At 47.7% G+C, this 22,500-nt stretch overlaps 1 protein-coding gene across 1 annotated transcript in view; it reads right to left on the minus strand.

Annotated features, from left to right (window-relative positions):
- The window catches only part of LOC143297897 (E3 ubiquitin-protein ligase rnf213-alpha-like), a 226,109-nt gene that overhangs the window by 133,745 nt on the left and 69,864 nt on the right, over nucleotides 1–22,500 (minus strand). The window contains 11 exon segments of the mRNA XM_076610432.1: nucleotides 208–452; nucleotides 2,506–2,626; nucleotides 4,997–5,146; nucleotides 7,775–7,975; nucleotides 11,783–11,898; nucleotides 12,421–12,589; nucleotides 14,021–14,189; nucleotides 15,697–15,802; nucleotides 16,216–16,359; nucleotides 19,561–19,798; nucleotides 22,083–22,284. Of these exon segments, the coding sequence (XP_076466547.1) occupies nucleotides 208–452; nucleotides 2,506–2,626; nucleotides 4,997–5,146; nucleotides 7,775–7,975; nucleotides 11,783–11,898; nucleotides 12,421–12,589; nucleotides 14,021–14,189; nucleotides 15,697–15,802; nucleotides 16,216–16,359; nucleotides 19,561–19,798; nucleotides 22,083–22,284 (1,861 nt within the window).

Below are 22,500 nucleotides of genomic sequence, written 5' to 3' on the forward strand. Positions count from 1 at the left end.
TATGAGTGATTAAGATTTCTTTATCCATTCTGAAGCACACACATAAACACGCAAACACATAAACACATACACATGCCTGCGGACATGCGTGCACACACACACACACACATGCACACAAAACACGCCCACCCACCCACCCGCACCCCCACCTCCACCTCACTACCACCCCCACCCCAACAACACCCCCATCACACACACACAACTCACTTGCGGTAAGGGTTGCAGGCGGCCACCATCTTGAGGTTGGGGCAGAGGTTCATGTGCTGCCCGTCCAGCGTGCCGTCGCACATGACCTCCTTGATGACCCCCACCGCCTCCGTGGTGTTGGCCTCGTCGAAGAACAGCACGGTGTACACCGGCCGGTGGCTGAAGGGCGTGGCGTTCTGTCGGGCCAGGCGCTCGGCCTGCCGCACTTTGCCGATGATGTCCTCGCCTGTCGTGCCCCCGTGAACCTTGTGGGACACAGGGTAAAAGGCAAGACTATACTCCCATGCACCATGCAATAGCCGAGTGCTTATAGCACTGGACTTTCAATCTGAGGGTCACCCCCGAAAACAGAGTATGGCTGCCTACATGGCGGGGTAAAAATGGTCATACACGTAAAAGCCCACTCTTTTATATACGAATGAACGTGGGAGTTGCAGTCCACCAATGAAGAAGAAGACAATCTGAGGGTCCTTTGTTCAAATCTTGGTACCAGCACCTGGTGGGTAAACAGTGGAGATTTTTCTGATCTCCAAGGTCAACATATGAGCAGACCTACTCATGCCTGAACCCCCTTCGTGTGTATGCGCATGTAGAAGATCAAATAACGCAAGATAAAGATCCTGTAATCCATGCCAACGTTCGGTGGGTTATGGAAACAAGAACATACCTAGTATGCACACTCCTGAAAACTGAGTACGACTATCTACACAGGAGGGTAATTAACAAAACGGTCACACACGTAAAATGTTACATGTCAGACTGAGTGTGTATGTATGCGTAGCTAAAATCTGACTTAATGATGCAGGAACCGAATGATAAGCGCCCAGTGGCAGCAGTCAGTAAGCTCTATCCAGGTAGGCAGCCTGCTGTGCAAATGACCCCGAGTTTGTAAAGCGCTTTGAGCTTGGTCTCCAACTGTGGACGGGTGCTATATAAGTATCCATATCAAATCAAATCAAAATCTTTTGGACAATCATAAAGGCAGACTATACCCCTGTGCACCTTTTAGACAAAAATAAAGGCAGACTATACCCCTGTGCACCTTTCAGACTAAGGTAAAGGCAGACTATACCCCTATGCACCTTTCAGACTAAGGTAAAGGCAGACTATACCCCTGTGCACCTTTTAGACTAAGGTAAAGGCAGACAATTCCCCTGTGCACCTTTTAGACTAAGGTAAAGGAAGACAATACCCCTATGCACCTTTTAGACAAAGGTAAAGGCAGACTATACCCCTATGCACCTTTTAGACTAAGGTAAAGGCAGACAATTCCCCTGTGCACCTTTTAGACTAAGGTAAAGGCAGACAATTCCCCTGTGCACCTTTTAGACTAAGGTAAAGGAAGACAATACCCCTATGCACCTTTTAGACAAAGGTAAAGGCAGACTATACCCCTATGCACCTTTTAGACTAAGGTAAAGGCAGACTATACTCCTGTGCACCTTTTAGACAAATAAAGGCAGACTATACTCCCATGCACTTTTTGGACAAAGGTAAAGGCAGACAATTCCCCTGTGCACCTTTCAGACAAAGGTAAAGGCAGACTATACCCCTATGCACCTTTCAGACAAAGGTAAAGGCAGACTATACTCCTGTGCACCTTTTAGACTAAGGTAAAGGCAGACAATTCCCCTGTGCACCTTTTAGACTAAGGTAAAGGCAGACAATTCCCCTGTGCACCTTTCAGACAAAGGTAAAGGCAGACAATTCCCCTGTGCACCTTTTGGACAAAGGTAAAGGCAGACAATTCCCCTGTGCACCTTTTAGACAAAGGTAAAGGCAGACAATTCCCCTGTGCACCTTTTGGACAAAGGTAAAGGCAGACTATACTCCTGTGCACCTTTTAGACAAAGGTAAAGGCAGACTATACTCCTGTGCACCTTTTAGACAAATAAAGGCAGACTATACTCCTGTGCACCTTTTGGACAAAGGTAAAGGCAGACTATACCATATGTGCACCTTCTGAGCAATGGTAAAGGCAGACTATACTTGTGTGCACCTTTTGGACAAAGTTAAATGCAGACTATAACCCTGCCCATTTATTGGACAAAGGTAAAGGCAGACTATACCCCCATGCACCTTTTGGACACAGGTTAAGACAGACTATATCCCCATGCAACTTTTGAACATAGGTAAAGAAAGTCTATACCCATGTGCACCTTTTGGACAAATGTAAAAGCAGACTATTTCTCTGTGGAACTTTGTACAAGCATGAAGACAAACTTTACCTGTGCACCTTTCAGACACACACACAAAGGCAGACATCACCTCTGTGCATCTTTTCTGAGGGGTTCCTACCTTGACCTGAACACGGGTGTTGATGTGTGGGTGTTTGGGGGTCTGCAGAGCGCACAGGAACTTCACCAGCCGTGTCTTCCCGCACCCCGTCTCCCCCATCACGATCACTGGGATGTTGCACCTGCACCACACACACACACACACACACACACACACACACACACAGTGTCATTGTTGCCATCGTTGTAAATAAAACAACCTATCCACACCTGTTCCTCCAGCCTCTGTACAAACCAGTCACCCACTCACACCCATTCCCATCTGTCCCAGCATCAGCATCACAAATCACCCACTCACACCTGTTCCAGCACTGGTATCACAAACCAACCACCAACACCTGTTCCTACATCAGTATCACAAACCACCCAACCACACCTGTTCTTACCTATTCCTACCTCATTACCACAAACCACACACACCTGTTCCCACCTGTTCCTCCAGCCAAAGTACAACAAACCACCCACCCACGTTTTCCCACCTGTTCCAGCCTCAGTATCACAAATCCAACCACACCTGTTCCCACCAGTTTCTACCTCATTCCCACAAACCACCCACCCACACTAGTTCTCACCTGTTCCTACCTCATTAACACCTCCACACACACCTGTTCTCACCTGTTCCTACCTCATTAACACCTCCACACACACCTGTTCCCACCTGTTCCTACCTCATGAACACCTCCACACACGCCTGTTCCCACCTGTTCCTACCTCATGAACACCTCCACACACACCTGTTCTCACCTGTTCCTACCTCATTAACACCTCCACACACACCTGTTCCCACCTCATTAACACCTCCACACACACCTGTTCCCACCTGTTCCTACCTCATGAACACCTCCACACACACCTGTTCCCACCTGTTCCTACCTCATGAACACCTCCACAAACACCTGTTCCTACCTGTTCCTACCTCATGAACACCTCCACACAAACCTGTTCCTACCTCATGAACACCTCCACACACACCTGTTCCCACCTGTTCCTACCTCATGAACACCTCCACACACACCTGTTCCCACCTGTTCCTACCTCATGAACACCTCCACAAACACCTGTTCCTACCTGTTCCTACCTCATGAACACCTCCACACAAACCTGTTCCTACCTCATGAACACCTCCACACATACCTGTTCCCACCTGTTCCTACCTCATTAACACCTCCACACACACCTGTTCCTACCTCATGAACACCTCCACACACACCTGTTCCTACCTGTTCCTACCTCATGAACAACTCCACACACACCTGTTCCTACCTCATGAACACCTCCACACATACCTGTTCCCACCTGTTCCTACCTCATGAACAACTCCACACACACCTGTTCCCACCTGTTCCTACCTCATTAACACCTCCACACACACCTGTTCCCACCTGTTCCTACCTCGTTAACACCTCCACACACACCTGTTCCCACCTGTTCCTACCTCATTAACACCTCCACACACACCTGTTCCCACCTGTTCCTACCTCATGAACACCTCCACACACACCTGTTCCTACCTGTTCCTACCTCATGAACACCTCCACACACACCTGTTCCCACCTGTTCCTACCTCATTAACACCTCCACACACACCTGTTCCTACCTCATGAACACCTCCACACACACCTGTTCCTACCTGTTCCTACCTCATGAACACCTCCACACACACCTGTTCCTACCTCATGAACACCTCCACACATACCTGTTCCCACCTGTTCCTACCTCATTAACACCTCCACACACACCTGTTCGTTTTCCCACCTGTTCCAGCCTCAGTATCACAAATCCAACCACACCTGTTCCCACCAGTTTCTACCTCATTCCCACAAACCACCCACCCACACCTGTTCCCACCCGTTCCTACCTCATTAACACCTCCACACACACCTGTTCTCACCTGTTCCTACCTCATTGACACCTCCACACACACACCTGTTCTCACCTGTTCCTACCTCATGAACACCTCCACACACACACCTGTTCTCACCTGTTCCTACCTCATGAACACCTCCACACACACACCTGTTCTCACCTGTTCCTACCTCATGAACACCTCCACACACACCTGTTCTCACCTGTTCCTACCTCATGAACACCTCCACACACACCTGTTCCCACCTGTTCCTCCAGCTTCAGTACCACAAACCACCCAACCACATGTATTCCTACCTGTTCCAGACTCAGTGTCTGTGTGTGTGCATGAACGCGAGTGGGTGTGTGTCTCTCTCTCTTTGTGTCTGTGTGACAGCTCATCTGTGTGTGTGTGTGTGTGTGTGTGTGTGTGTGTGTGTGTGTGTGTGTGCATGTAAAAACTCCTACTTTGGAACAGGGTGCAGAATTTTTTCTTAAGATTTTAGGAAAAAGTGCAATTCCATGTGATTCTCTATTAAAAAAGAATGACGACCTGCTAGTTTCTGAAATCTTGATAAACCCTACAGCCCCCAAAACACAGACAAACACAGAGATACTAATGCCCTGGACTGGTTCTTTGCTTTTACCTGAACCTCATGTAGATGGCCAAGATTTTCTTGACATTGTCTGTTGTCAACTCGTAGGTGTCATCAGGGTCGATGATCTCATCGTTTTCGTCAAACATCTCCTCATCACGCAATCCCAGAGCACGGTACAAGCGCAACAGGCGGTCCTCTCTGTATCATACATACACACACACACACACATACACACACACAGACACACACATGCACACACAGACACACACATGCACACACATGTATGCGTGCACACACACACACACACACACACACACACACACACGTACACACGAAGACATACAGATAATGGAATATGTTGATTCTATGGATAGCTAATTTGATTCTTTTGCTTTGTTTCCTTCTCCCACCTTTTCTTTTCCATTCTGAATTTCTCTCTCATGTCAAAGTAATTGTATACAGATTGAGCATTTCTTATACACTGAAAAACATGCACAACACACATACCACTTTCCATCTAAGATCACTTCAGTGAATAGACATCAATCGCCAACCAATACGCACATGCGCACGCACACACACACACACACACACGCACACATACACACTAACACACTGAACTGACAGTCTGCTAACCCCAAAATCTTTGCCATCAGGAACAAATAATGTAAAAATCCAGAACCAACTGAAATTTTCAAGAATTTTCAGGTTTGTCCACCCATGAAATAATGTGACCCTACTCCCCCCCCCCCCCCTTTTTCCTGGTCGCAACACACAATCTGCAGCAGTAACATCCTTTTTACTTTTTTCCCCCTAGCAAACATGGCTAATCCGAAACAGTAGGAATGTGCACTTACATCTCTCACCATTCCGTTGACTATGAAAAACGTGAACAGGAAAACTTTGCGTTCTGTGCTGAGAGGATTGTTCTTAATCACCCATACATGCATTCCTCTGCATGCACCTCACGTTGCAGGAAAAATGGTTATTCCTTGACCCTCAATGCTCTGACTGCAGGCATACCTACGCCAAAATTTGTTTTTCAGGAACAACACACATTAGAATCAGGGACGGTATTATTTTCAGGAACATCTCAGCAAACATACGACATCTGACCAATGTCCACGCACACGTACATGTTTCCTTTCTTCCCCAGCTTTATGAACACACTGCTCAGAGTATTCCTTCTTCAAGGTCTGTGAATGCTTCACTTGCTTTATGAACACACTGCTCAGAGTATTCCTTCTTCAAGGTCTGTGAATGCTTTGGCTCTATGAACAGCCAGTGCTCAGAGTATTCCTTCTTCAAGGTCTGTGAATGCTTCACTGGCTTTAGGAACAGCCACTGCTCAGAGTATTCCTTCTTCAAGGTCTGTGAATGCTTCACTTGCTTTATGAACACACTGCTCAGAGTATTCCTTCTTCAAGGTCTGTGAATGCTTCACTTGCTTTATGAACACACTGCTCAGAGTATTCCTTCTTCAAGGTCTGTGAATGATTTGGCTTTATGAACACACTGCTCAGAGTATTCCTTCTTCAAGGTCTGTGAATGCTTCACTTGCTTTTTCTTCAGGCTAGAAGGATCATCCAAATCATCAGTCTTCTCTTCGATGCCATCACGCCTCTGCTTTCAAAATGTTGTCTGCGTTCAAAAAGTCAGTGCTTACCCCCATGCGAATTGGTCTTGCCGAAGTTACTTCGCCAGTGACGGATATTGAGTGGACTTTTACAAAATGGCTTCAGTACTGTTTGGACAGTTCCAGCTTTTCAGGAAGTGCCTTCGGTAATATTCGGCAGCATTTCCCTAAGTATTAATGAAGTGTCTTTGGCAATGGTCGGAAAGCCATCTAAGGGTACACTTGTACCCACTAGAAACTTCCCCCCAAAAATGTTATGGTTGGATTTTTTTTTTTCCAGGACATGCAACAAAAATCCTATTTCCAGGACACCCTGTCCATTTTGTAAATTTTCCGGAACAAATACCGGCCCTCAGTAACGGTAGGCATGACTGCATTCCTATGTACCCACCACATGTTGCAGGAAAAACCTTCATTCTCTGACCCTCACTACTTTAACTGAGACAATGCCTAACAACAAGTGGGTAGGAAAAAGGCCCTTTAACATGCGGGTAAAAGTAACGAACAGATTCTTAAGGCAGATGGTATGGCTTAAACTAACACCACAGAAAAGACCAAAATGGGTCTGTAAAACCTGTGTGCATTTTTTAACTTCTTTTCTTTAATGATTCTTCATGGATCAATGAATGGGTCTGCAAACCTGTAACTGTTTTTACCCCTTTTATTTAACAATTCTTCACCAAGCCATTGTTACCTGGGCCTGGGTAGAGCATCAAGGTATATGTGCTTTTTATCAATTCTTCAATATTTTTCCAAACGAGTCTATAAAACCTGTCCCTGTTTTTAACCCCCTTTTTTTTTTTGACAACTCTAGACCAAGCAGTGGTTACCTTGGCAGAGCATCAAAGTATGTAAGTTTTTAAACATTTTCTTCAAAGTCTTCATCAAGCAGTCCTTACCTGGGCAGAACATCAAACTCTTCACCACCCCTGAAAACGGAATATGGCTGCCTACATGGTGGGGTAAAAACGGTCATACACGAAAAAAGCCCACTCATGTACATACGAGTAAACGTTTAAGTTGCAGCCCACGAACGAAGAAGAAGAAGAAGAAACTCTTCACTGAGCAGTCTTTACCTGGGCAAAGCATCAAAGTATGTATGTTTTTAACCATTTCTTCAAACTCTTCACCCAGCAGTAAGGCAGAAGATAGGTAAGGCAGAGCATCACTCATCACCCAGCAGTCCTTACCTGGGCAGAGCGTCAAAGTCCTCAGCCAGGGGCACCTTGTACCCCCTGCAGAGGATGTCGAAGAGCTGTCGGGTCATGATGCCCTGCTCCAGGGTGCGGCCAGTCTGGTGGTCCACCAGGTTCCCTGTGTTGGCGTCGATGGAGAACCCCAGGAAGGTCATGGTCACACCGTCCGGGTTGAAGAAGATGTAGGGATGGGGACTGCGCACAGGACCATGGCCAGGTAATCAGACATTTAGCTTCCATGTTCAGCACTGGTTTACAACAACAACGACAATGATAACACAACAACAAAAAAAGAAACCCCTTCCTCAACAGTCACTCACTGGGTGAACAAGCTTATCAGTCCCAATCTTTATTTACAACATAACCCGTTCAACCCTGGGGAGTATACAACCTATTTGTATTTGTATTTGTATTTCTTTTTATCACATCAGATTTCTCTGTGTGAAATTCGGGCTGCTCTCCCCAGGGAGAGAGAGTCGCTACACTACAGCACCACCCTTTTTTCTTTTTTTTTTCCTGCGTGTAGTTTTCTTTGTTTTTCCTATCGAAGTGGATTTTTCTACAGAATTTTGCCAGGAACAACCCTTTTGTTGCCGTGGGTGCTTTTACGTGCGCTAAATGCATGCTGCACACGGGACCTTGCTTTATCGTCTCATCCGAATGACTAGCGTCCAGACCACCACTCAAGGTCTAGTAGAGGGGGAGAAAATATCGGCAGCTGAACCGTGATTCGAACCAGCGCACTCAGATTCTCTCGCTTCCAAGGCGGACGCGTTACCTCCAGGCCATCACTCCACTGGCAGGTTTCCGTGCCATATTGATGCGGGAGAAAACAAACACTGGAAATATACTGTTTTTCCTCCAAAGTGCGTGTGAACACATCCAGAAATACTGTACAAGTTTGTTCCCTTTTCTTGCCGTTTATGCATATGTAGAAACGTGAAAACTGCTTTAATGATGCCAATCAGCACAGAGCTCAAAGGGTTAAGTTTTCTACAAGGGTGGCGCGGTAGCCTAGAGCTAATGCACCGGACTAGGAAGTGAGTGTCCATGGGTTTGAGTCTCACACAGACTGGGATTTGTACTCCCCCCCCCCCCCCCACTCCCCTGGCCCCCCTCCACACCACCAGAGTGTGGGATTCGATCCTTGTTTTCAGATTCTCTCCCTTTATAAGCAGACACATGACCACTGGGCCACAATCCATTTGGGTAGGCTCTCAAGGCCTGACCAGCACGCTGCATCAATACTAGCATCTGGCTTCTGCTCATTTTTTTCTTTTTGCTTTTTTTTTTTTTTAACAGCAGTTTTGTGGTTCAGAGCGCATGGATCAATCCACAAGCTTTCACACCTCCTTAAAACAGAAACTAATTCTCTAAAATCCTGGCCTGTCGTCCATCAGAAGAATGTTCAAAGCAGCTGTGATAGTCTCCACCCCCCTATCCCCATCAGTCTAAAGCAGCTGTGATGGTCTCCACCCCCCTATCCCCATCAGTCTAAAGCAGCTGTGATGGTCTCCACCCCTATCCCCATCAGTCTAAAGCAGCTGTGATGGCCTCCACCCCTATCCCCATCAGTCTAAAGCAGCTGTGATGGTCTCCACCCCTATCCTGATCAGTCTAAAGCAGCTGTGATGGTCTCCACCCCTATCCCCATCAGTCTAAAGCAGCTGTGATGGTCTCCACCCCTATCCTGATCAGTCTAAAGCAGCTGTGATGGTCTCCACCCCCCTATCCCCATCAGTCTAAAGCAGCTGTGATAGTCTCCACCCCTATCCCCATCAGTCTAAAGCAGCTGTGATAGTCTCCACCCCTATCCCCATCAGTCTAAAGCAGCTGTGATGGTCTCCACCCCTATCCCCATCAGTCTAAAGCAGCTGTGATGGTCTCCACCCCCCTATCCCCATCAGTCTAAAGCAGCTGTGATAGTCTCCACCCCCCTATCCCCATCAGTCTAAAGCAGCTGTGATAGTCTCCACCCCTATCCTGATCAGTCTAAAGCAGCTGTGATAGTCTCCACCCCTATCCCCATCAGTCTAAAGCAGCTGTGATAGCCTCCACCCCCCTATCCCCATCAGTCTAAAGCAGCTGTGATGGTCTCCACCCCCCTATCCCCATCAGTCTAAAGCAGCTGTGATAGTCTCCACCCCTATCCCCATCAGTCTAAAGCAGCTGTGATGGTCTCCACCCCTATCCCCATCAGTCTAAAGCAGCTGTGATAGTCTCCACCCCCCTATCCCCATCAGTCTAAAGCAGCTGTGATGGTCTCCAGCCCCCTATCCCCATCAGTCTAAAGCAGCTGTGATAGTCTCCACCCCTATCCTGATCAGTCTAAAGCAGCTGTGATGGTCTCCACACCCCTATCCCCATCAGTCTAAAGCAGCTGTGATAGTCTCCACACCCCTATCCCCATCAGTCTAAAGCAGCTGTTATAGTCTCCACCCCCCTATCCCCATCAGTCTAAAGCAGCTGTGATAGTCTCCACCCCTATCCCCATCAGTCTAAAGCAGCTGTGATAGTCTCCACCCCTATCCTGATCAGTCTAAAGCAGCTGTGATAGTCTCCACCCCCCTATCCCCATCAGTCTAAAGCAGCTGTGATAGTCTCCACCCCCCTATCCCCATCAGTCTAAAGCAGCTGTGATGGTCTCCACCCCTATCCTGATCAGTCTAAAGCAGCTGTGATAGTCTCCACCCCCCTATCCCCATCAGTCTAAAGCAGCTGTGATGGTCTCCACCCCCCTATCCCCATCAGTCTAAAGCAGCTGTGATAGTCTCCACACCCCTATCCCCATCAGTCTAAAGCAGCTGTGATAGTCTCCACCCCCCTATCCCCATCAGTCTAAAGCAGCTGTGATAGTCTCCACCCCCCCTATCCCCATCAGTCTAAAGCAGCTGTGATGGTCTCCACCCCCCTATCCCCATCAGTCTAAAGCAGCTGTGATAGTCTCCACCCCTATCCCCATCAGTCTAAAGCAGCTGTGATGGTCTCCACCCCTATCCCCATCAGTCTAAAGCAGCTGTGATGGTCTCCACCCCCCTATCCTGATCAGTCTAAAGCAGCTGTGATGGCCTCCACCCCTATCCTGATCAGTCTAAAGCAGCTGTGATGGTCTCCACCCCCCTATCCCCATCAGTCTAAAGCAGCTGTGATGGTCTCCACCCCCCTATCCCCATCAGTCTAAAGCAGCTGTGATAGTCTCCACCCCCCTATCCCCATCAGTCTAAAGCAGCTGTGATAGTCTCCACCCCCCTATCCCCATCAGTCTAAAGCAGCTGTGATGGTCTCCACCCCTATCCCCATCAGTCTAAAGCAGCTGTGATAGTCTCCACCCCTATCCTGATCAGTCTAAAGCAGCTGTGATGGTCTCCACCCCTATCCCCATCAGTCTAAAGCAGCTGTGATAGTCTCCACCCCTATCCCCATCAGTCTAAAGCAGCTGTGATAGTCTCCACCCCCCTATCCCCATCAGTCTAAAGCAGCTGTGATGGTCTCCACCCCCCTATCCCCATCAGCCTAAAAATGTCAAATTTCAGTCCTACAAAGTGCAAAACCAGGTAAAAATACATACAAGGAAAATGAAAAATATTTTAAGGGTGTGACTCTTTTGACCGCAAATGACTAGCATTTCTTGTGTGTGTGTGTGTGTGTGTGTGTGTGTGTGTGTGTGTGTGTGTGTGTGCCTGTCTGTCTGTCTATGTGAGTGTGTGTGTGTGTGTCTGTGTGTGTGTGTGTCTGTGTGTGTGTGTGCCTGTGTGTGTGTGTGTGTGTGTGTGTGTGTGTGTGTGTCTGTGTGTGTGTGTGTGTGTGTGTAAAGGAAACAACCACAAAAAAAAGTGTGTGTGTGTGTGTGCGTATGCGTGCGTGTGTGTGTGTGTGTCTGTGTGTGCGTGCGCACGTGCATGCGCATAAAAGAAACGACCAAAAAACTTGTATCGAGGAATCATGTAAAACTATGTTAAAAAAACAAACGAAAAAAAAACAACAAAACTTGATGGCACATACCTGCTTTCCCAGGTGCGCCTCATGACGTACTGGTCGATGTCTGTGTTCGCAATCTCATCCGGTACCAGGGCCGCCAGGGACTCTTCACTCACTTTCAGGGAGCGGGTCGCAAAGTCCTTTACAAAGAAAAAAAAAAAAAAATTTTTAAATCAGGAAAGTTCAATTTCATTTAATGTCTATCCATATAAAGTGATATTAGACATTATCAAGAAAGTCAAAAATGGATTCATGTCAGTGTTTTTGTTTGTGGGTTTGTTTGTTTTTGCTTTTTGTTGTTTTTTTTGTGTGTTTTTTATGAGAATGACTGTGTGTATGTATCTGTGTTGAGTGTAAATAAATCCAAGTTTCTGTGTGTGTGTGTGTGTGTTTGTGTGTGTGTGTGTGACTGTGTGGTGTGTGTGTGTGCGTGTGTGTCTGTGTGTATGTGTATGTGGTGTGTGTCTGTGTGTGTGTGTGTGTTTATGTGGTGCGCACGCGCGCGCATGTGTGTGTGTGTGTGTGTGTGTGTATGTGGTGTGTGTCTGTATGTGGTGTGTGTGTGTGTGTGTGTGTGTGTATGTGGTGTGTGTGTGTATGTGGTGTGTGTGTGTGTGTGTGTGTGTGTGTGTGAGGGGAGGGGGTGTGGGGAGGGGGCACACCCTGGACATCTGGACGAGGAATCGCAGGACGAAGCGGGAGAACCCGGGCAGGTCCTGGCTGGTGGTGTCCCCGCAGTACAGGGAGTTCTCAAAGTCCTGCAGCTGCTTGTGCAGGAAGCGCACAAAGTGGGTCATCTCCGACCACGAGGGGTTCACCACGCCGCAGTACCTGTGACCACAACAACACAGGTACACCTGTCAGCCGGATGTCACACCTGTAAGAACATGTTCCTGTATTCATTTATAGTCTGTTCATCTAAGATGATGATATTAACACCTGCCTGTGAGATGTTACACCACTCTGTGAGATGTACAGTAGAATGTTACACCTGTCAATGGTATGTTATCGAACTCTTATCCTGTTATAGTCTGTGTTTGTGTTGTTTGGGGTATTTTCTGCCTGCAATTTCATTTGTTTTTCTATCAAAGTGGAATTTTCTAAATAATTTTCCCAGGGACAACCTTTTTGTTGCAATGGGTTCTTTTACTTGCGCTAAATTCATGCTGCACACAGGACCTAAGTTTACAGTCTCATCCAAATGACTAGCGTCCTGACCACCACTCAAGGTCTAGTGGAGGGGAAGAAAATACAGGTGACTGCAGGATTCGAACCAGTGCGCTCAAATTCTCGTGCTTCCTAGGTGGACGCATCGCCACAAGGCAAACACTCTTGTTGTCGTGGGTTCTATTTTTCTGTGTGCCAACCTCCCCCACCCCACCCCACCCCCACCCACGCACAGCCCCCCATCCCACACAAGCGGTGCACTCGCTTCTTCTTCTTTTTCGCTCGTTGGCTTCAACTCCCACTGTCACTCATACGTACACACGTGGAGGAGGAATTTTTTTGTTTAATGTCCCGTCACACATATCGGTGATTGAAGACATTTTGTTAAAGTATTTATGAATACACGTGGGCTTTTAAGTGTATGACTGTTTTTACCACACCATGTATGCAGCCATACTCCGTTTTGGGTTTCCATAACCCACCGAATGCTGACACGGATTACAGGATCTTTAACATGTGTATTTGATCTTCTGCTTGCATATACACATGAAGGGGGTCCAGGCACTAGCAGGTCTGTACATATGTTGACCTGGGAGATCGGGAAAATATCTCCACCCTTTACCCACCGGGCGCCATTACTGAGATTCGAACCCAGGACAGGACCCTCAGACTGAAAGTCCAATGCCTCTTCTTCTTCTTCTGCGTTCACTCGTATGTACACAAGTAGGCTTTTACGTGTATGACCATTTTTACCCCGCCATGTAGGCAGCCATACTCCTTTTTCGGGGGTGTGCATGCTGGGTATGTTCTTGTTTCCATAACCCACTGAACGCTGACATGGATTACAGGATCTTTAACGTGCGTATTTGATCTTCTGCTTGCATATACACACGAAGGGGGTTCAGGCACTAGCAGGTCTGCACATACGTTGACCTGGGAGATCGTAAAAATCTCCACCCTTTACCCACCAGGCGCTGTCACCATGATTCGAACCCGGGACCCTCAGACTGACAGTCCAACGTTTTAACCACTCGGCTATTGCGCCCGTCGTCCAATGCCGCAACCATTCAGTATCGCGCCCGTCGGTGCACTGACCTGAGGAGGAGGCCCAGGCAGTCCACCATCTGTGCCGTGGCGTCGCCCTGCGGTCCTGCCGGCATCGGCTGTCTGTGTGGGTCCAGCTCCTGAAGGTAGCGGTACGGCAGCTGGTACATGTGGCTGCTGAACTCCTCCTGGTCAAAAAGGCAGTCGTTGGCCTTGTAGCCTGCATGACAAGACAAGATATCAGGACAGGACAAAACAAGACAAGGCAAGGCAAGGCAAGGTAAGATGTACACTTGCTGGTACATGTCATTGGTAAACTCCTCCATGTTAAACAGGCAGTCGTTTGTCTTGTAGCCTGCAAGACAGGACAAGACAGGACAAGACAAGACAACAGTATGGCCACTGGTACATGTCCTTGGCAAACTCCTCTTTGTCAAACAGGCAGTCGTTTGCCTTGTACCTTATAAGACAAGACATGACCTGTTCGTTCCAGAAATCCTGTGGGTGTACATGAATATGTTTCACATTTCATGTAACTATTTCAAAACAGGAAACGCATTCAACACTGCTAACAATCGCTTACAGCGTCCATTCCAACTGCTAGACTGACAGATACGTTGGATATGTTTGGAGAAAACAAACAACAACAACAAAAATCTATGTATCTATGAAAGCAACATACAAAAGATTCAGTATTACTTATCGTATACATGTTGGTAGTGAATGTAAAAAATAAAAGTATTCACATCACACAAACATGTGATGGAGCAATTCTCTAGTGGTAAGGTGCCTAACTGGAATTAAGTGTCCATGAGTTGGACTCCCATATTCTTCTCCTCCTCCTCCTTCATTTGTGGGCTGTGACTCCCTCTTTCACCCCTACACACGAGTGGGCTTTTAGGACTGTTTTTACCCCTGCCCTGTAGGCAGTCATACTCCGTTTTCAGGGGAGGGGGGTGGGGGAGGGGGGGGTTGCATGCTGGGAATGTTCTTCTTTTCGTAACCGACTGAACACAGACAGGGATTACAAGATCTTTAATGTGTGTATTTGATCTTCTGCATGCGTGTACACATGAAGAGGGGTTAAGGCACCAGCAGGTCTGCACAATTGCTGCCCTGGGAGACGAGACACAAATCTCCATCCTTTCTTTCATCCACCAGGCACTGCAACAGGGATTTGAACCTTGGACCCTCAGACTGAAAGTCCATCACTTTAACCACTTGGACGACAGGCGCAATAGCCAAGTGGTTAAAGCGTTGGACTGTCAATCTGAGGGTCCCAGGTTCGAATCACGGTGACGGCGCCTGGTGGGTAAAGGGTGGAGATTTTTACGTTCTCCCAGGTCAACATATGTGCAGACCTGCTAGTGCCTGAACCCCCTTCGTGTGTATATGCAAGCAGAAGATCAAATACGCACGTTAAAGATCCTGTAATCCATGACAGCATTTGGTGGGTTATGGAAACAAGAACATACCCAGCATGCACACCCCCGAAAATGGAGTATGACTGCCTACATGGCGTGGTAAAAACAGTCATACACGTAAAAGCCCACTCGTGTGCATACGAGTGAACGCAGAAGAAGAAGAAGACCACTTGGATGTTGTGCCTGTTAAACTGAAACTGAAAACTGTATACAAGAGACAGGGAGGAGGTGAGGGAGGTGAGGGCTGAGTGGGGAGGGAAGGGGGGGGAGGGAGGCTAAGGTTCAAGGCCATGGTGTGGATACCTGGAACAGAGGCCCGGTTCTTCATGATGCTCAGGCTGTCCTGTGGAGACCAGCAGGTGAGACTGGGCAGCACGTCAAAGATCTGGTGAACCAGCACCCGCCCTCCCTGCAAGCATACGCACACAGTGTGTACCGGTCAGACTTTTACAAAAAAATCACCAATCGTTTTCAGGAGATATTCTGAAGATATACACAAGAGAAAAATACCACTCTAGTCATTTGAGAGAAACGGTTTTCTATGAGCGCACACACAAACATACCTACACACACACACCACTCACAAGTGCTCACTCTCTCTCTCTCTCTCACAAACACACACACACACACACACACACTTACACAACCAATTATACCTTTTTTTTTCTTCTTTTTTTTCAGCAGATGTGACATAACATACATGTATCAGTCCACACACTTTTGACACCAACTTAAAAAAAAAATGTAAACCAAAACACCAGAAAACCCTTCTACACACCTCCCCTCACCCCCACTCCCACACACAGTGACCACCAGTTCTACCTGTCCCTCTTTGTGGTCGAAGAGCGGCATGGTCTCCACCAGGTAGAGGTCCATGGGGGAGCGAAGCCACACCTGTCCCTGGCTGTCCGTCACACAGCCCAGAACCAGCAGGCTGTACAACAGGTGGTCCACCCCTTCCAGCACCTGTCACACCACACAGCACACCTCATGATGGTGATGGTTATGGTGGTGGTGGTGATGATGGTGATGATGATGATGATGATGATATGATGATGGTAATGGTGGTGATGATGATGATGGTAATGGTGATGGTGATGATGGTGGTGATGATGATGATGATGATACAGTGATGATGATGGTGGTGATGATGATGATGATACAGTGATGATGATGACGGTGATGGTGATGATGATGGTGATGATGGTGATGATGATGGTGATGATGATGATGATGATGATGATGGTGATGATGACAGTGATGATGACGGTGATGATGATGATGGTGATGATGATGATGGTGATGATGATGATGATGGTGATGACGGTGAAGATGACGGTGATGATGACGGTGATGATGATGATGATGATGGTGATGATGACGGTGATGATGATGGTGATGATGATGATGATGATGATGGTGATTATGATGATGATGATGATGATGATGATTGTGATGATGATGAAGATGACGGTGGTGATGATGATGGTGATGATGATGATGATGGTGATGATGATGGTGATGGTGATGATGGTGATGATGATGATTGTGATGATGATGATGATGATAAAAGGAGAAGGTGATGATGATGAAAAGAAGAAGAGTCTTATCTATATAAAGAGCCTTTCTAGGCAAATCACGATCAGTTGTGTTCCACGATGTAAAAATCCACATCTAAAACATGACAAAAGTAATGCAATATGATATAATACAAAACAAAACACAAGACAATGCAATACAATATAGTACAGTACAATACAGAATAGTACAATACAATAGAATGCCACTCCACAGAATACAATACAATAATGCAATGCAGTGCGACACAGCACAACACAACACCACTTCAAACAGCACAACACACCACACCACACAGCATCACACTACACCACACCACGCAACACAATACCACACAACAACACAACACAACACACCACACCACAACACCACACCACACAGCATCACACTACACCACACCACGCAACACAAAACAACGCTTCACAACTCCACCACATCACACAACACAATACCACACAACAACACAGCACAACACACCACACCACAACACCACACCACACAGCATCACACTACACCACACCACGCAATACAAAACAACGCTTCACAACTCCACCACATCACACAACACAATACCACACAACAACACAGCACAACACACCACACCACAACACCACACCACACAGCATCACACTACACCACACCACGCAATACAAAACAACGCTTCACAACTCCACCACATCACACAACACAATACCACACCACAACACAGCACAACACACCACACCACAACACCACACCACACAGCATCACACTACACCACACCACGCAATACAAAACAACGCTTCACAACTCCACCACATCACACAACACAATACCACACCACAACACAGCACAACACACCACACCACAACACCACACCACACAGTATCACACTACACCACACCACGCAATACAAAACAACGCTTCACAACTCCACCACATCACACAACACAATACCACACAACAACACAGCACAACACACCACACCACAACACCACACCACACAGCATCACACTACACCACACCACGCAACACAAAACAACGCTTCACAACTCCACCACATCACACAACACAATACCACACAACAACACAGCACAACACACCACACCACAACACCACACCACACAGCATCACACTACACCACACCACGCAACACAAAACAACGCTTCACAACTCCACCACATCACACAACACAATACCACACAACAACACAACACAACATACCACACCACAACACCACACCACACCACACAACACAACAGCACACCACACACCACTCCACCACATCACACTACACAACACCATGCACCACACCACACAACACCACACCACAAAACAACAACACACCACACAACAACACCACACCACAAAACAACAACACACCGCACAACAGCACACCATACAACACAACACACTACACTGCACACCACACAACAACAGCACACCACACAAAACACCACACCACCCAACACCACACAACACCACCCAACACCACACAATACATCACACCACACAATACACCACACCACACACACCACACCACACCACACACAACACCACACAACACCACCACAACACACACGGCTGTTGCCAACACCACACCACAACACAAAACCACACCACACCACAAAACACCACCACAACACACACAGCTGTTGCCAACACCACACCACACACCACACCACACCACACAACACCACCACAACACACACGGCTGTTGCCAACACCACACCACACACCACCACAAAACACCACCACAACACACACAGCTGTTGCCAACACCACACCACACACCACACAACACCACAACACACACAGCTGTTGCCAACACCACACCACACACCACACCACACCACACACCACCACAAAACACCACCACAACACACACAGCTGTTGCCAACACCACACCACACACCACACAACACCACAACACACACAGCTGTTGCCAACACCACACCACACACCACACCACACACCACCACAAAACACCACCACAACACACACAGCTGTTGCCAACACCACACCACACACCACACAACACCACAACACACACAGCTGTTGCCAACACCACACCACACACCACACCACACCACACAACACCACCACAACACACACGGCTGTTGCCAACACCACACCACACAACACCACAAAACACCACCACAACACACACAGCTTTTGCCCACACCACACCACACCACACACCACACCACACACCACACCACACCACACACCACCACAAAACACCACCAGAACACACACGGCTGTTGCCCACACCACACCACACACCACACAACACCACCACAACGCACACAGCTGTTTTCAACACCACACAACACACAACACCACACCACAAAACACCACCACAACACACACAGCTGTTGCCAACATCACACCACACACCACCACAAAACACCACCACAACACACACAGCTGTTTTCAACACCATACCACACACCACACCACACACCACCACAACACACACGGCTGTTGCCAACACCACACCACACACCACAAAACACCACAAAACACCACCACAACACACACGGCTGTTACCAACACCACACCACACCACACCACACAACACAACACCACACACAGCAGCAGCCCCACCTGATAGGAGATGTCCAGGTGCACGACGCGGGGCAGGACAGCAGAGGGGTCCAGAGTGTGCTGCAGCAGACAGGCCGCCATGTCGGCCGTGTCGGCCAGGCGGCCGTGGAAGGGGATGGTGATGGACACGGGCCGCTGCTCCCCAGGCAGGCATCGCCTCAGGCGTGACGTCACGCGCTGCTTGCACAGCGTCTTGCCCACCCCGGACCTGCTCGACTTCACCACGCGCACGCTCAGGCTGCACACAGACGTGTTTGTGTCACATGTCGAACAGACGCGGAGTACAGACATGTGTCAATGCTACATACAGAAATGTGTCAACACTGCACACAGACGTGTTTGTGTCACATGTCGAACAGATGCAGAGTACAGATATGTGTCAATGCTACATACAGGAATGTGTCAACACTGCACACAGACATGTGTCAACACAACACACAGAGATGTGTCAATGCTGAACACACACTGTACACAATATGTGTCAATGCTAAACAGTCGCTGAACACAGACATGTGTCAATGCTACATACTGACGCTGTGCGCAGACGTGTTTCACATGTTGAACACACACTGAACACAGAGGTGTGTCAACGCTGAACAGACACACACTGCACACAGATATGTGTCAATGCTGAACACAGACACTACACACAGACCTGTGTCAACACTACACAGACCTGTGTCAACACTGCACACAGATGTGTCAACACTACACTAAGACCTGTGTCAACACTACACAGACCTGTGTCAACACTGCACACAGACCTGTGTCAACACTGCACACAGACCTGTGTCAACACTGCACACAGACCTGTGTCAACACTACACAGACCTGTGTCAACACTGCACACAGACCTGTGTCAACACTACACACAGACATGTCAACACTACACACAGACGTGTCAACACTGTACAGACCTGTGTCAACACAACAAAGACCTGTGTCAACACTACACACAGACGTGTCAACACTGCACACAGACATGTGTCAACACTGTACAGACCTGTGTCAACACTACACAGACCTGTGTCAACACTGCACACAGATGTGTCAACACTGCACACAGACCTGTGTCAACACTACACAGACCTGTGTCAACACTGCACAGACCTGTGAAAACACTGCACACAGACATGTGTCAACACTACACACAGATGTGTCAACACTGCACACAGACGTGTGTCAACACTACACACAGATGTGTCAACACTACACACAGACATGTGTCAACACTGCACACAGATGTGTCAACACTGCACACAGACGTGTCAACACTGCACAGATGTGTCAACACTGAACACAGACATGTGTCAACACTACACAGATGTGTCAACACTGCACACAGACGTGTCAACACTGAACACAGACATGTGTCAACACTACACAGATGTGTCAACACTGCACACAGACGTGTCAACACTGCACACAGACATGTGTCAACACTGCACAGACCTGTGTCAACACTGCACACAGACATGTGTCAACACTACACACAGACATGTGTCAACACTACACACAGACATGTGTCAACACTACACAGACCTGTGTCAACACTACACACAGACATGTGTCAACACTACACACAGACATGTGTCAACACTGCACAGACATGTGTCAACACTGCACACAGACATGTGTCAACACTACACAGACATGTGTCAACACTGCACACAGACATGTGTCAACACTACACAGAGACATGTGTCAACACTACACAGACCTGTGTCAACACTGCACACAGACATGTGTCAACACTGCACACAGACATGTGTCAACACTGCACACAGACATGTGTCAACACTGCACAGAGACTTGTGTCAACACTACACAGACCTGTGTCAACACTACACAGAGACATGTGTCAACACTACACAGACTTGTGTCAACACTGCACACAGACATGTGTCAACACTACACAGAGACATGTGTCAACACTACACACAGACATGTGTCAACACTGCACACAGATGTGTCAACACTGCACACAGATGTGTCAACACTGCACACAGACATGTCAACACTGCACACAGACATGTGTCAACACTGCACACAGATGTGTCAACACTACACTAAGACCTGTGTCAACACTACACAGAGACTTGTGTCAACACTACACACAGACCTGTGTCAACACTGCACACAGACATGTGTCAACACTACACAGACCTGTGTCAACACTACACAGAGACATGTGTCAACACTACACAGAGACATGTGTCAACACTACACACAGACATGTGTCAACACTACACACAGACATGTGTCAACACTACACTAAGACCTGTGTCAACACTACACAGAGACCTGTGTCAACACTACACAGACCTGTGTCAACACTACACAGAGACCTGTGTCAACACTACACAGAGACATGTGTCAACACTGCACACAGACCTGTGTCAACACTGTACAGTTTTCATGGAGAAAGGCAGCAGTCAACATGAGGTGCACAACATTCACACCACCTCCACACAACACAAAAGGGAGACAGATCCACCTCCCACAACCTCAAGTCGCCTTACCTATCCGGATCAACAGCAGAAGCGGACGTGACGCCGGCTTTGGTGACGACGCCGGCGAAGCGCGGTCGCAGGTAGGTTCGAACCTTGTCCGGAGTGCTGAGCGCCGGGGAGGGCTGACGGAACTTCTCCAGAGCGGCCACGATGCGCGCTCGGAATTCGTTCTCCGTCGTGCAGACCACCACCAGCTGGCAGTCGTGGTCCCCTGGAAAAAAGGAGGTGTCTGGACGATGATCTCTCTTTCACAGGACACAAACATTCCAAGGATGTAACTACAGAATTTGATTTTGTAATTTGATTGGAAAAAAAAAGAAATTAAAAACAGTAGTAACAAGTAGATGAAAAATGTACATTTCTACCATTACATCTTTCCCTAGCATTTATAACAAATTATGTATGCATGCACACACACAAACATGCA

The sequence above is a fragment of the Babylonia areolata genome, chromosome 23 (genome assembly GCF_041734735.1).
Source record: "Babylonia areolata isolate BAREFJ2019XMU chromosome 23, ASM4173473v1, whole genome shotgun sequence".
Taxonomy (NCBI): Eukaryota; Metazoa; Mollusca; class Gastropoda; order Neogastropoda; family Buccinidae; genus Babylonia; species Babylonia areolata.